Below are 16,206 nucleotides of genomic sequence, written 5' to 3'. Positions count from 1 at the left end.
TGTATGTTGTATGTGTTAGTTAACCATATTGAGAGACCTATTGCATCTGACCTCTGATAACTTGTCACCAAAATAATCACTAGAAGATATGCTTCGAGTTTTACACTGATGTATGGAGATCTTATAAGTTTATCAATATTTTGACCAACCAGAATCTTGCTGACCTATGCATTGATGCAATTAGCAACCTCAGTAATAGTATTATTAATGGTGTTTCGGACATGTAAGCCAAGCGGCCTGTGAACTCCATCGCGAGTACTAAAGCTGATTTCTGCGGATTAAACTGCAAACTAGCTTTAGTAAATTTTTCTTCAATTAATTGCATCTATGACTCCTCGTCTTCATTCAACACCTGGTCCTTGAGTTTTAACTGTAAATTCCCCTACAGCAGAGTCTGGATCCTCACTAAAGCTAAGCGGGCCAGAGTTTGGTCAGTACACTCAAGGTAGACCCGTTTTGAAAAGCTTCAACTAGTTTAGTCCAGCCAGCAGGGAGTGCTCATTTCCTGGCTTTTTAAGCCGGCCCATGTAAAAATGAGCATTATTCAAATGAGATATTAAACTGGCCTCCTGATGTTTTCTTGTCATTAATTCTCCCGCCTTAATCATGAATTTGAGCTCATTGTTTAAGGTGGTAGCACATGGGAAGTCGTGGCTTAGTGGTTAGAGAGTCTGATTCCTAACTCTAGGGTTGTGGGTTTGAGTCTCGAATGTAAAAAGAAGCAACGGTTACGTATTAAACCGGCCTCTATAAAGAGAAGCGTAGATCAGATGTGGCATTAAACTGGCCTCCTTACATTCTGTTGTCATTAAGCAAACTCAATAGCTCAAGACCCTTACTAAAAAGAAGTTTATTAAAGTGTACTATTAGTATACTTCTTTTAAACTAAAATAGCAAAGTATGCTTTCGATTACTTTTTATGTACTTCTGGGAAATGGGCTTTATGACATTTAAGTATACTTATACTTACAAAAATTCTAAATATATTTGAGCTATACTTCTAGAACCCGTGTTTTCATTATATGGTAGAGGGCACTAGCACACATCATCTGTACAGAATTACCAAAAAAAAAAAAAAACAAGTGAAGAAGAAAAACCAGATACTAACGCACGTATTTAACACTATCATCTGACATGAAACAGCATCAAACCTGTAACATTATGGAATAAAATGTTGACCAATGAAGAGGTAATAATTACAGTCAAGCTTTGAGGTGTTGATCGACTCCATCTACGTTATGGTTATCATTCTGAATCAAATTCTTAGTCTTTTTTCAGATTTTTTTTCAAAATGCTATTTCTTTCTTTCTTTTTTTTATGAAACTTACCCACATTAAAGCGTTTAAAAAAGAATGCATGAAGCTACAATAAAATGTTTTTGTTTACAAGCAGATCCCCTTTTCTTTCTTTGGATGTTTTGTATGTTCAGATATTCATATAACAAAATATATACAAATTCAAACCTAAATAGGGACATAGTTGTATACTTAAAATATGATGTAAAGTTCACTTAAAGAAAACTTATGAGTATATTTGCACTATAAAACTACTAAACTATTAGTTTACTGAGACTATACTTCAATGTGTAAAGTATTTAATTAGTATACCCAAAGGTTCACTTTTAGTATAACTGCAGTACGAACTACAAACATAGAGATAAACTAGTTGTTTACTCAAAGTTTGCTATGTTTTACTTAAAGTATAGGCCTACTTAAAAGTACACTTTTATAAACTAGAAAGTGGGCCAATTTAGTCCCAAGGAGTATTGAAACAGTATTGCAAGTACTAGTACGCTGATATTTGTATACTTTCTACATAAAGTATACTTAAAAATATACTTGAACTTCACTTAAGTATACTTAGTAAAATAAACTTGAAGTATAATACTTTTTGGTAAAGGGTGATCTTGTGCATTACGGTATATACTCTATCACAGTCTAGATCTGGAGTGAGAATAACATCTGGATTTAAATGTTCCTTGATTCTTAAAGCAGGAAAAATGCCACTGAATAAAGCAAACTATTCTTGTTTTCATATGTGTCTGGGGTAAGTACCACTTTTGTGAGTAATTATTTTCAGTACTCTTACAAGTAATTTGAATGCTCATGATATTTCTTCTGATTTGTTCATGATTTGATTGTACAGGAATAGAATCACTGGACTGTTAAGCAGAAAACAAAAGTTTAAACTGCTTATGAAGGTGGAACTGTAATAATCAATTGTACATTTCAAACTTCCTACTATCCGACTCTCTTTTGGTCCCAGCAAAAAGTAAACAGAGTTCCTAAATACATGCTCAACAGAATTGGTGAAGATAAAGAGTTCAAAACAGATTTAATGCACATATCGACACATCTTCAAAATCTGTTCCTCTGATAATCAAGTATCCGCGTGTGTCTGACTGTGCTTCAGTGCTGTGTACTGAGGCCCACAATGACTGAAACACACTCAACACTCAGACAAAAACCTTCATCATTTCATCAGTTCTGACTGTTGTAACTTTTTCTAAATGTAAATGAATGGATTATTATATCTTAACTGGTTGCTCAATCATCCATTCATTTATTGTTGTTTTTTCATAGTTATTTCTCTATTGTTTTCCTCTTTCTGATGTAGAAATGTCTGTAACTTCTGTAACTTTTTAAATGTGGGCAGAATGTCAATATTCCTTAGTGATATTTAATCTCCCACAGAACTGATTGTGTTAGCTTAACTTTCAAAAACTGTTTTCTCTTTATTACTCACACATGGAAATAGATTTTAAATTTCTAAGAAAAATAAGAAATTACCTTGAATTTTATTTAAATGTAAGGCTGTAACGTTTTATTATTATAAGACAACACTATGGGTCAGACATCATATTGGGGTGAAAAAAATGACCTGGTTGGAAAATTAACATTTACAAACAAATGTGTGTGTGTGTGTGTGTGTGTGTGTGTGTTTAAATATGTATCCAAACATTTTTCAGATTCAACAAGCAGTATCCCAACAGAGAACCACAGTATTTATTACTCAGAGGTGCTTGATCACTATAATAAAATCTAAATTATGGAGACAGCAATCATTATTATCATGATTTAATGTAATTGTTTCAAATTATGACACTCTATTGTCAGTCAAGCCCAAAATAACATTCAAAATGTGACTGGAAGAAAAACACTAAATAATTTACCTCATTTAAAACAACAACCCTTTTTGACCAAACATTTCCAGTTAATGATGTTACATTCCCTCAAAAGCATGAACATATTACAATAGTTCCATTCTCTCATTCTCATCTTAAATAAGGATGGCAGATCAAATTTGGTTTATTTGTTCTGTAATCATACAGCTGTAACATTAGGTCATGTGACTGGATCTGATGTCAAATTCATCATAATGTGGCTCAGAGAGGAGGGACTCAGTGTTCATATGATCTCGTATCTGACAGAGACTGAGGTTGAATCGATTCAGCTTGACTCTTCTCAGAGTGAACACATGTACAATGGATCTTCATTCAGTCATTCTGTTCTGTGCCTTAGCTGGTATGTTATCTGGATAATTGTTATTATGTAAATGTAGATTTTTATTGTTAAAAATTATTTATAGGAAAAACATCTCATAAAAATGACCAACATCCCTCTTCTTTTTCAGCTTCTGTCTTTGGGAATGTCATTAAACCAAACAAAACAGATGTTTTTGCTGAGGAAGGTTCAAATGTTACATTATCCTGTAATTTCACTGCATCTGGAGGTTCAGATTATCTCCACTGGTACCGTCAGTACGGAAGATCAAAACCTGAATTTCTTGTACTCATCTACAGCAAAGCAAACAAAGCTGAGGTTTCTAAGATAGATTCGAGATTCTCTGTTAATATTCCAGAAAGTGATCGTGTGGATCTGGAGATCTTCTCTGCTGCTGTATCAGACTCTGCTGTGTACTACTGTGCTCTGCAGCCCACAGTGACAGGAAACACAGGAACACTGTACAAAAACCTGTTACAATGAGGGACAGGAGAAAAATACAGCAAGATATATAGCAAATAAAGGTTAAATTATCTCAAATGATAAACTCTATCTCAAAGTATATACTCTAAGATTAACATGTATTTCCTGCTTGTTCTAAATTCTCATTACATTTTATATAAAAATAGCTAGAAAGAGAAATAGCTATAATAAATAATAAATCTTCAAATTTTCATCAATCAGAAATGAAAATGATAAATGCAAAGACATGAAGAATTTAAGCCATGCCTTTATAAAGCAGGAAGTTCCTGTGTGTGTTTCTGACAGATCTGCAGTGACTTACAGCTCAGAGCACTGAGAGACTCAACAGAGAACTGAACTGATCTGACTGAACATGGACAGATGCTTTATACTGATACTCATTGTGGGAACAGGCACATTATTTATGGAGTGGAAACAAACAAAAGTGTATTTACATGATCTGTACATGATGTGTGTAATAAAATATGTTGTCACCTGTGCCAGTTTGAATCAAGTCTGCTAAAAAAAGCAAACACTTTTTTTTTTAATCTAGTAAAAACAATTTCAGAAGATGGCAATAATCTATAATCTTAAACTATTCAATTCAGATTCTTAGTGTGTGTCGGCAAATTTTGCGCTTGAAAACTGAAAAGAGTAACATTGCCTCCTGTACATAACTATGTTTAAGTCAAGTCAAGTTTACTGCAGGTCTCTGTTCAAATACTGTCTGTACATTGTATGTGACACTGTGGTCTGTGAGGCACAATATTTTGTACTTTTGTTTGCCTCAACATGTAGTAAAATAACAGTAAACTTGGCTCGACTTAAACTTGAGATACCACTTATACAATATCCTTGTAGTTAACCAGAAGAGGGCAGTATGTGCTCAATATTACACTCAACAGCACAGCAGCTTTTATGGATCTTCACAAGCTCCTCCTTGGATCATCATTTAAAAACCAAAAACCAAACTGTCATATTAACAGATTTATTAGTACTTCGACAGACACAGTCATGCCGCACAGATTGAGGAATATATTTCTCTTCACAATATTCATTCTTGGTATGAATTCTCATTTAAGGCATCTGCATATTCATATAAGTTGATTATTTGTTGTATTGTATTGTACATTAAATCTTCTTAAATTTTTACAGAGTGCAGATCAGAGGACACAGTTGATCAGCCAGACAAACATGTGACTGAAGCTGAAGGAAGATCAGTAACATTACAGTGTAAATATAAAACAGATTCAGCACAAGAAGATTTATTCTGGTACATCCAGAGAGCGAATGACTTTCCTAAATACATCCTGAGGAGAAACAGATATGGAGAAGAAGATAATGATGCTCAGTTCCAGAAGAGATTTGACTCTAAAGTGTCATCAAATTCAGTTCCACTGACAATCAAAGATGTGCGTGTGCCTGACTCTGCTGTGTACTTCTGTGCTCTGAGGCCCACAGTGAGAAAACTCAAGTCAAACCACATACAAAAACACATGAGCTGAATCTCAGCCAAGAAATTATTTAACTTGTGCTTCTGTTTAGAATATGAAATGTTGCCTTTGATTTTGAGTACTCATTTTATGCACAACACTCTAATATAAAAAGTGTAATAATATATCAATTAAAGAGACAACATTGAGCCAGATAAAGGAACAGAAAAAAAAACCTGTCAAATTGAGGTGTTTATACTGTACCAGTAATGAATCTGTTGTGCTTTACTGGTACGGACAGAATCCCAACAGAAAACCACAATATTTATTACTCAAAGGTGCCTGATCACAAAGTTCTGATTAACACACCTCAGATCGTCAATTTCAGTCGACTACATCTCGTACATCCACTGAACTCACTATTACTGATCTCCATCTATCAGATTCAGCTCACTATTATTGTGCTCTAAGAGTAGGAGCCCAGTGATACAAAACATGAAACATTTACAAAAACCTGAAGTTCTTTTCACTTTGAAAATATCTAGTGAAAACCAAAATCAAAATCACAATCTCTCCAGCTCTGAGTTTAATAAAATATGTGTTCACACCTGTGTAAGACAGAATTAGGCATTTGTTGTAAGGCACAAATATAAATGAGGATCTTCAGGAAAAAATAATTAACATTTTGTCCAGATGTCATGTATATGACTGCTTATTTAAAATAATAATAAAAAAATTACATTTTGAATATTTTAAAACCATAATAAATCATAATGACAAAGACAATAATAAACTAAAGTGAATAACAATAGTGATTATGCGATCATTATTATATTGATTGCAGAATTTAGTGTAATTGAATTATTTCAATTAAATTTTAAACAGTCTTTTCTTGATTTAAGGCTGTGTGAAGTAGAATTGTCTTCCAAAATGGACAGTTGGATAACATATTATTTATGCTTAACGCTGATAGACAGATAAATTGTAAAAAAAAAAAATTGTACACTTTAGTGAGTAAATCCCAAAATAACATAATGGAGGAAAAACTAACACAAAATATCATAATTTAAAACAAAAACTTTTCAGTTAATGATGATGCACCCCCTCAAATGCAGGTCAATATCATTAAAATAGTCCCATTATTATTAGGTCAAATCCTTAAATAAGGATGGCAGATCAAATTTGGTTTATTTGTTCTGTAATCATAAAGATGTAGCATTAGGTCATGTGACTGGATCTGATGTCAAATTCATCATAATGTGGCTCAGAGAGGAGGGACTCAGTGTTCATATGATCTCGTATCTGACAGAGACTGAGGTTGAATCGATTCAGCTTGACTCTTCTCAGAGTGAACACATGTACAATGGATCTTCATTCAGTCATTCTGTTTTGTGCCTTAGCTGGTATGTTATCTGGATAATTATTATTATATAAATGTAGATTTTTATTGTTAAAAATTATGTATATGAAAAACATCTCATAAAAATGACCAATATCCCTCTACTTTTTCAGCTTCTGTCTTTGGGAATGTCATTAAACCAAACAAAAGAGATGTTTTAGCTGAAGAAGGTTCAAATGTTACATTATCCTGTAATTTCACTGCATCTGTAAATTCAGATTATCTCCACTGGTACCGTCAGTACGGAAGATCAAAACCTGAATTTATTGTACTCACCTACAGCAAAGCAAACAAAGCTGATGTGTCTAAGATAGATTCAAGGTTCTCTGTTAACATTCCAAAAAGTGAACGTGTGGATCTGGAGATCTCCTCTGCTGCTGTATCAGACTCTGCTCTGTACTACTGTGCTCTGGCGCCCACAGTGACAGGAAACACAAGAACACTGTACAAAAACCTGTTACAATGAGAGACAAGAGAGAAACATGATATTAATAATGCAAAAATTATCAAAACATGAAACAAAGATTCTGAATTTAGTCAAAAGGCCAAGGCTTTGCTGGTCCTCTCTCTCTCTTTTTCACAGGGTTGGATCCTACCAAAGTGATCTCCAGATCTGATTGGTGCTAATGAGACCAGTGAGCAGCAATAAAAGGATCTGCTGTGCCTGAGGAAGGGGCTCTGCTCAACTTGTGATTTCCTGTTGTTCCATTGTATATGTGTTGTTCTGTGTTGGCGGTGCTGATGATCTTAGCTTTCCTGTTGATCTGCCTATTGTGTGCAGTGTGGATTTGGGTTTTGAGTTGATAAGGTGTTGCCAATTTCATTTTCCATTTTGTAAAATTTCTAAAGTATCCAATTGCAATTTACCGTAGCTTCTACACTTGGAAGCTGTGGAGAATGAGTGCCATTTTCTTTTGCAAAAATGTTTTCTCCTGTTTTTCATTAGATAGGGAGTTAAGGTAGCATATTGTATTTTTATTAGTTTTTCTTTTTTTAGGGAATTTAGTCTTTTCTGTTAGGAGCTGGCTTGGTGTTTGTTTGTTGTTTTGGCCTTTACTCACCCCTGAAGTTGTGCTTTTAATCTGTGGTTCTGTAAATAAATGTATAAAGGGTCTTTGATTGTTGATTTCAGTTGCATCCTAACCCTAGACAGGGTCGTAACAATACTATACAGTTCTTTAATTGAATAATCTACCATTCAAAAAATTAAAAAAACTTTATTTGCATGAATGTGTATGAGATTGCAGAATTTCAGTTATGCCATACTTGCAGTGAACCAGAAGAGGGCAGTATGTGTTCAATATTTCATTAAACAATACAGCATCTTTTACTGTATATTTCTCCACAAGCTCCTCCTTGGATCGTCATTATAATACCAAATTCAAGACTCACTCCTTCATTATATTTACTGATTTTTCTTCAACATAGACACAGTCATGCCACACATGTTGACGAATATATTTCTCTTCACAATATTAATTATTGGTATGAATTCTCATTTAATACAGCTGTATATTCATATAAGGTGTTTATATGTTGTATTGTATTGTACATTAAATATTCTTAAATCTTTACAGAGTGCAGATCAGAGGACACAGTTGATCAGCCAGACAAACATGTGACTGAAACTGAAGGAAGATCAGTAACATTACAGTGTAAATTTAAAACAGATTCAACACAAGAAGATTTATTCTGGTACATCCAGAGAGCGAATGACTTTCCTAAATACATCCTGAGGAGAAGCAAATATGGAGGAGACAATGGCACTGAGTTTCAGGAGAGATTTCACTCTAAACATTCACCAGATTCAGTTCCGCTGACAATCAAGAACCTACATGTGTCTGACTCTGCTGTGTACTTCTGTGCTCTGAAGACCACAGTGAGAAAACTCAAATCAAACCACATACAAAAACACATAGGCATAAACATGCACAGTATAATTGTCTTTCAAGCATGTGAAAAAACTGGATTATGAAACATGATGTTAACACGTATGTTTTTCATCTGATTTTGTTTTAAAGAATTACCTAATTAGAACACTGATGGAGAGAACAGAAACCTGTTACATTAAGAGACAAGATAGAAACACAGAGATAGAGATTAAGACAGAGAGAAAGAAGCTATAAGTGATTTCCATGTTCATGAGAAATGAGTGGAAACTACAGTGAAAAATGCAAGAACATCAAGAATTTAAGCCATGCCTTTATAAACCAGGAAGTTCCTGTGTGTGTTTCTGACAGATCTGCAGTGACTTACAGCTCAGAGCACTGAGAGACTCAACAGAGAACTGAACTGATCTGACTGAACATGGACAGATGCTTTCTACTTATACTCATTGTGGGAACAGGTATATATACTGAGTAACTGATGAATATGAACTTTTCTATAACATAAAACCCCAAATGCTAAATGATTTAGTTGAATGATTGTTTATTTTTCCACATAAATAAAGGAAATTGTATTTGAAATAATATATATTTTTTATTTTTTTATTATGTTTATTATTATTTTGGTTCTATGTGCTTATTGTTCACAGGATTGGTGGCTGGAGACAGCATTGATCCAGATAAAGGGACAGAAAAAAATTGTAAAGAAACAGAACCTGTCAAGCTGAGCTGCTCATATAGTACAAGTAGTGAATTTGTTTGGCTTTACTGGTACAGACAGTATCCCAACAGAGAACCAATATTCTTATTATACAAAAATGCTCGGTCAGCGAGTGGTGAACGCACATCTGATCAGCGGTTTCAATCGACTACATCACGCACATCCACTGAACTCACTATTAACAGTGTAACTCTGTCAGATTCAGCTCTCTATTACTGTGCTCTTAGAGTAGGAGCCCAGTGATACAAAACATGAGACATGTCGTACAAAAACATAAAGCTCTTTTTACTTTGAACCAGTCTAGTGAAAACCACAATCAAAACCACAATCTATATAGCCTCAAATAACAAAATATGTGGTCACACCTGTGTTAGACAGAATAAGATATTTGTTGCAAGGCATAAAATGTAAATTAGAAACTTAATAAAAGTAGCATTAACATGTCCAGATGTCATGTTCCACATGTAAACCACTTTTATATGGTCATGTAATCTAAGAATTACTTTTTTTGGGGGGTTGGGTTGTTGGTTTTGGTGTATGGGTTTGTTGCACCTCTGCTTGTTGCACCTCTGCTTTTTCTATTTTGCAAGCTGTTTGAGCATTACAGCCAAACTAATTTGCCCATTATAAAGACAAAGCCTTTCAAGGTAAGAAAATATAAAAAAGATTGGCAGATAACTAGGCCAAAGTGGGCGAATATAAAAATCTTTGTCAATTGAAAAATCACTCGTCAGAACAGCACATGAATGAAACGTTTAACCGTAAGGCTTTAAAGAAGATGCAAAAAATATACTTGATTGTTAATAAGTGCAGTGTCCTGTGAGAGAGTAACTCTACCACTGAGTTAACACTGATGCTAACAGATGTCGCGTTGGATAGTAGGCTAGATTGATTCCGCACTGCTAGATCTAGGCAGCAGCTAATATAATGTGAGCTGCACGATACAACGATATTTCTTCAAAAGCAGATCATGGAGACATTTTTATCATTCACGACCAAAAATCTTCATATTGCACATCCCCACCCTCGGCAGAAATCACGGGATGGGGCTAACCGGACCACAAGAGCACTTTAGTGAAACAGTTATGCACTTTAGTGAAACAGCATTCAAGTCTTAGACAGTGTTCTAGGTTATTACATGCAGAGTTTTTAGGTCCTATAATCAACACCTCTGTTTTTTCAGAATTTATCAGTAAGAAATTACTTGTCATCCAGTTTTTTTATATCGACTATGCATTCCATTAGTTTTTCAAATTGGTGTGTTTCACCGTGCCGCGAAGAAATATAAAGCTGAGTATCATCAGCATAACAGTGAAAGCTAACATCATGTTTCCTGATGATATCTCCCAAGGGTAACATGTAAAGCATGAAGAGTAGCTGCCCAAGTACTGAGCCTTGAGGTATTCCATACTGCACTTGTGATCGATATGATACCTCTTCATTCACTGCTACGAATTGATGGCCATCATATAAGTACGATTTAATCCATGCTAATGCACTTCCATAAATGCCAACAAAGTGTTCTAGTCTATGAAAAAAAAAGTTGTGGTCAATAGTGTCGAAAGCAGCACTAAGATCCAATAACACTAATAGAGAAATAGAACCACAATCAGATGATAAGAGCAGATCATTTGTAACTCTAAGGAGAGCAGTTTTAGTACTATGATGCGGTCTTAATCTTTACTGGAAATCCTCACAGATACCATTTTTCCCTAAGAAGGAATATTGTGAGGATACCAACTTTTTCCTAGTATCTTGGACAGAAAAAGGAGATTCGAGATTGGTCTACAATTAACTAGTTCTTTGGGGTCAAGTTGTGGTTTTTTGATGAGAGGCTTAATAACAGCCAGTTTGAAGGTTTTTGGGACATATCCTAATGACAATGAGGAATTAGTAATAGTCAGAAGAAGATCAATGACTTCTGGGAGCACCTCTTTTAGGAGCTCAGATGTAATAGGGTCTAACATAAATGTAGTTGGTTTAGATGATTTAACAAGTTAATCAAATTCTTCCTCTCCTATAGTAGAGAATGAATGGAACTGTTCCTCAGGGGATCTATAGTGCACTTTCAGATGTGATACTTTATCTGATGGCTGAATGGTTACAATTTTATCTCTAATAGTATCGATTTTATAAGTAACGTAGTTCATAAAGTCATTACTGCTGTGGTGTTGGGAAATGTCAACACTTGTTGGTGCTTTATTTTTCGTTAATTTAGCCACTGTATTGAATAAATACCTGGGGCTATGTTTGTTTTCTTCTAAAAGAGAAGAAAAGTAATCAGATAAAGCAGTTTTTAATGCTTTTCTGTAGGATAGGTTACTTTTCCCGCCAAGCAATACAAAATACCTCTAGTCTTGTTTTTCTCCAGCTGCACTCCATTTTCCGGGCTGCTCTCTTTAGGGTGCGAGTGTGCTCATTATACTATGGTGTCAGACTGTTTTTTCTTAACCTTCCTTAAGCGTAAAGGAGCAAAAGAAAGAGTCCATAGTTTCTGTTACATCATCAAGTTGTTCTGAGTTTTTGGATATGCTTAGGAATTCGGATACATCAGGAAGATTACGAAGCAGTCTTTTGCAGAAGTGATGGTTCTACCATACTTGTAACAAGAAGTAGAATTTTAAATTTTGGCTATATGAAGTTTGCACAAAACTAAATGATCTGAGATATCATCACTTGGCTGCATAATTTCAACACAATCAACATCAATTCCATGTGACAGTATCAAATCTAGAGTGTGATTTCGACAATGAGTAGGTCCTGTGACGTGTTGTCTAACCCCAACAGAGTTCAGAATATCTATAAATGCTGACCCCAATGCATCTTTTTCATTATCAACATGGATATTAAAATCACCAACTATTAAAACTTTATCTGCAGCCAGCACTAACTCAGCAAAATGTAAAATCAGCAATCTCTTTAATAAAGTCTGTATGGTGCCCTGGTGACCTGTATACAGTAGCCAGTACAAACATCATAGGGGATTTATCATTAACATTTGTTTCTCTGGATAATGTTATATGAAGCACCATTACTTCAAATGAGTTATACTTGAAGCCTGCCCTCTGAGAAATCATGAAAACAGAATAAATTGTTTATAGCACCTGACATTGTTATAAATTGAAGCAACACCTCCAACTTTGACTTTTGGACGCGGCTCATGTTTCTAACAGTAATCTTCGGGGTGGACTCATTTAAAATAATGTAATCATCAGGTTTTAGCCAGGTTTCTGTCAAACAGAGCACATCTAGATTATTATCAGTGATCATATTATTTACAAAAAGTGCTTTCGGAGAAAGGGATCTGTTATTTAATAAGCCAAGCTTTATCATTTGTTTATCCATATTGCATGTTTTTTATTTGTTGAACTTCAATTAAATTGTTACTCTTAAATTGGTTTGGATGTCTCTATAGTGTGATATCTAGGTGAAAGTGTCTCTATGTGCTAGCAGACGGTCGGTTTAGCCAGTCTGTCTGCTTCCTGACCTGGGCCCCAGTTACTCAAGTATAAACTCTAAGACTATGTGCCATATTTCTAGAGAGAAGAGCGGAGCCACCCCAGGAGGGATGAAGACCATCTCTTTTAAACAGGTCAGGTCTGCCCCAAATGCTTGTCCAATTGTCTATGAAACCGATGTTATACTGAAGGCACCACTTAGACATCCAGCCATTGATTGATGACAATCTGCTATGTATCTCATCACCACGGTAAGCAGGGAGGGGACCAGAGCATATTAAAGTGTCCGACATCGTGCTTGCAAGTTCACACACCTTTTTAATGTTATTTTTAGTGATCTCCAGCTGGCGAAGTCGAACATCATTAGCACTGCCATGAATAACAATCTTACTGTATTTATGTTTAGCATTAGGCAGCACTTTTAAATTTGCCAAGATGTCAGGTGCTCTGGCTCCCCACATAGCAAATGGACTTGGCCAACATGTAGCCTCAAGGTGGCACTGCTGGCCTCCTGTCCGCAATGGCATGTACCCTTTCAGCCAGAGCTGGGCCATGTATGGCAATGACGGCATGGCGGGGATCCAGCAAACAACATGAGGGCCGATTGTTGATGGGAGAAGTGTGTCCCAGATCAGTCTAGTGATATGTGGCCCAAATCAGGCTAAGATCTGGCAGCATATTATGTGACCCATGATAAACAAGATAAATACAATATTACATGATAATGGTTAAATGATCACATACATTTTAATGAAGTGTAGAATTGTTAAAATGTAGTCTTTGTAGTCACGTCAAAACAGAATGAAACATATCATTTAAAAATTAAGCAAATCATTCAAGTGCATTATACTGCACCTTGACGGAGTGGATTGGGATAGTATTTTCAGCGTTTAAAAAATTAAATTATGCCCTTCTCCTCGCCCTACTATTATATTCTGCCCGAGTGGACTGCAACTGCAATGCATCGTCATTTGGACTACTGTGGTACTGCTCCTTGTCACATCTGTAATAAATTATTATGATTAAGTTGCATGTGTTTATCTTTGTTAGATTTCTCTTATGGACTGTATACTTTATACACTCTTTATTTGTTGATTTGTTCTTTATAAAAATAAATAGAAAAACCAATGCAATACGTTTTTTTTTTTTTAAATGATGTGTGGGTTTTAAGCCTGATTTTCTATTCAGTTTAATGTACTTTATTGGCATAGTGTGTGCCTACATTAAAGCATGTCAGAAAATGAATAATTGCGATCATAGTAATATACAAGGTAATAATATGAAATATTAAAATTCCCAGACAGCAATATAGTGTTGGCCCAGATCCGGCCCACATCTGGCCCGCGTGAAATCCAATCGGGCCGGATCTGGGCCGACACTGATTGATGTCTGGGTTGGGTCTGGGCTATATAAGGCTCAGGTGTGGCTCAGATTTGGGGATTCTGGTTGACTTAAGGCTGAGAATTGGCACCAATAATAAAAACCTGTTTTGGCCCAGATCAACTGGCTGAGATTCTGGCCAGTTTTGGCCCATGTGTGGCCTGAGTCTTTAATCCAGTTCTGGGCCACTTCCGGGCCATCATTCTCTGCGGTACTTAGGCCGAAGGAAAAGTCATTGTGTGGTCCGGATCTGGGCCAGAAGAAATTTGCTATGAGGGTCCTGGTAAACATTTGACTATGGTGGCTGGTCTCTCTGGAGCACTTCCATCAGGTTTCTCAGTGGGTGCATCACTGAGTGGGGAGAACCTGTTTAATGTTTTGATCGGAACAGAAGAGCAGTGTTTTGACCCGTGACTATGCCGCTTCACTGTCAACCAGTTGCCCTGCTGCAGGGGCTCTGCTGCCGGAACCGAACAATGTACAAGAAACCCTGAGCTAGACGCATCCAAAGCCGTATCTAGAGCCCTCACATTCTTACTGTCCTCAATTAAAGTTTGAATGTATGTCTCTAATTCTGAAATCTTCTCTGTCAGCCTAACTATTTCCCTGCATTTATCACAAACTGTACATGTGGCAAGAGGTGCAAATAACAATAGCAGGAGAAGCCACTACTCACCGTGTTTGATGAAATATTCTTACCACAGTTGTTTGATGAACTTCTGAAAAACTGGAGAGGAAAGGAGAAAAGAAAACAGTGATAGGTACGAATGAAGACGCTAATGACAAGTTAACAAGTGCTAACGCGATGCATGTGCACTGAACTCACGTATTTAAAATAAAAGTGAATGATCAAATTAATCAGATTAGATTGATCGATAATATCAGAAATATGGTGGGAATTAAGTTATATTTTATCATTTTAAACAACAGAGAGTGATAGTAAGATAAAGATTCTAGATAATGATAATGCAAACTGAAAACAGCATTATAAAATTGTTAATTCCAGTAGATTCATACAAAAGGAAAATAAGGCTTACGTTTCAATCACAATACGCCACAATGCGGCAGTGTTCTCAAACTTTCTTCAGGAACTGGTTTCTTTAACTTTCAAGCTTCTCCTCAGAGTCCAATACTATTGTGAAAGGAAACAGGTCTTATTTATTTTGACTTCATTGCTTGAAACAGATCATGAAGTGGTCCAGGAATATATTTCTATTTGCTCTATTCATTCTTGGTATGTATTTCTACACATTTTAAGCAGTTAGATAACTCATTTGTATTGACTGTTTGTGGATATGGATTTTATGATACGCACCATAATCATTACTACATCCGATAGTCTTAAATCCTTACAGAGTGCAGATCAGAAGACAAAGTTGATCAGACAGAGAAATAAGTGACTGCAGTTGAAGCAAAATCAGTGGCATTAAATTGTACATATACAACAACCTCAACTCAACCATACCTCTTCTCGTACATCCAGAGAGCAAATGACATTCCTATGCATACTGAAGAGAGACAAATAGGTAGGAGCAGATAATGACGCTCAGCTTCAGGAGAGATTTCACTCTAAACTATCCTCAGATTCAGTTCCACTTACAATCCAGGATGTGCGTGTGTCTGACTCTGCTGTGTACTTCTGTGCTCTGAGGCTCAGAATGAAAAAACTCAGGTCAAACCACATATACAAATACAGAGACATAAACATGTATGTGACTGTTTCTTTAAGATAAACATATTTATAGTTTAAAAACTGTGTTAAAATCAAAATGAATCTAGCAGTCAATCATGAACTAATATTGATCATGCAATCATTATTATATTGATTGCATGAGTTAATGTAACTTGATGATTTCAGTATAATTTTGTAATAGTGGTTTTTTTTTTTTTTAAGGCCATGTTTGTAGATGAACTGTCTTCCAACATAAACAAAAGGATAACATAACATAACATTGAAAACGTGA

General features: G+C 35.6%; 3 gene segments (V, D, J or C); all 3 read left to right on the top strand.

The window, feature by feature from the left end:
- Nucleotides 1-3,356: 3,356 nt before the first annotated feature.
- On the top strand, nucleotides 3,357-3,986 carry LOC113046315 (T cell receptor alpha variable 26-2-like). The segment is given in 2 exon segments: nucleotides 3,357-3,524; nucleotides 3,634-3,986. Coding segments are annotated over 2 exon segments (393 nt in total).
- A 982-nt stretch (nucleotides 3,987-4,968) lies between these two features.
- Nucleotides 4,969-5,470, top strand: LOC113046314 (T cell receptor alpha variable 19-like). The segment is given in 2 exon segments: nucleotides 4,969-5,028; nucleotides 5,121-5,470. Coding segments are annotated over 2 exon segments (399 nt in total).
- Nucleotides 5,471-6,631: 1,161 nt separating this feature from the next.
- On the top strand, nucleotides 6,632-7,340 carry LOC113045458 (T cell receptor alpha variable 38-1-like). The segment is given in 2 exon segments: nucleotides 6,632-6,801; nucleotides 6,911-7,340. Coding segments are annotated over 2 exon segments (393 nt in total).
- Nucleotides 7,341-16,206: the final 8,866 nt, after the last annotated feature.

Source organism: Carassius auratus, chromosome 27, assembly GCF_003368295.1.
Source record: "Carassius auratus strain Wakin chromosome 27, ASM336829v1, whole genome shotgun sequence".
Lineage (NCBI taxonomy): Eukaryota > Metazoa > Chordata > Actinopteri > Cypriniformes > Cyprinidae > Carassius > Carassius auratus.
Note: the sequence above shows the minus strand (reverse complement) of the source record. Positions and strands in the feature narration are given on the sequence as shown.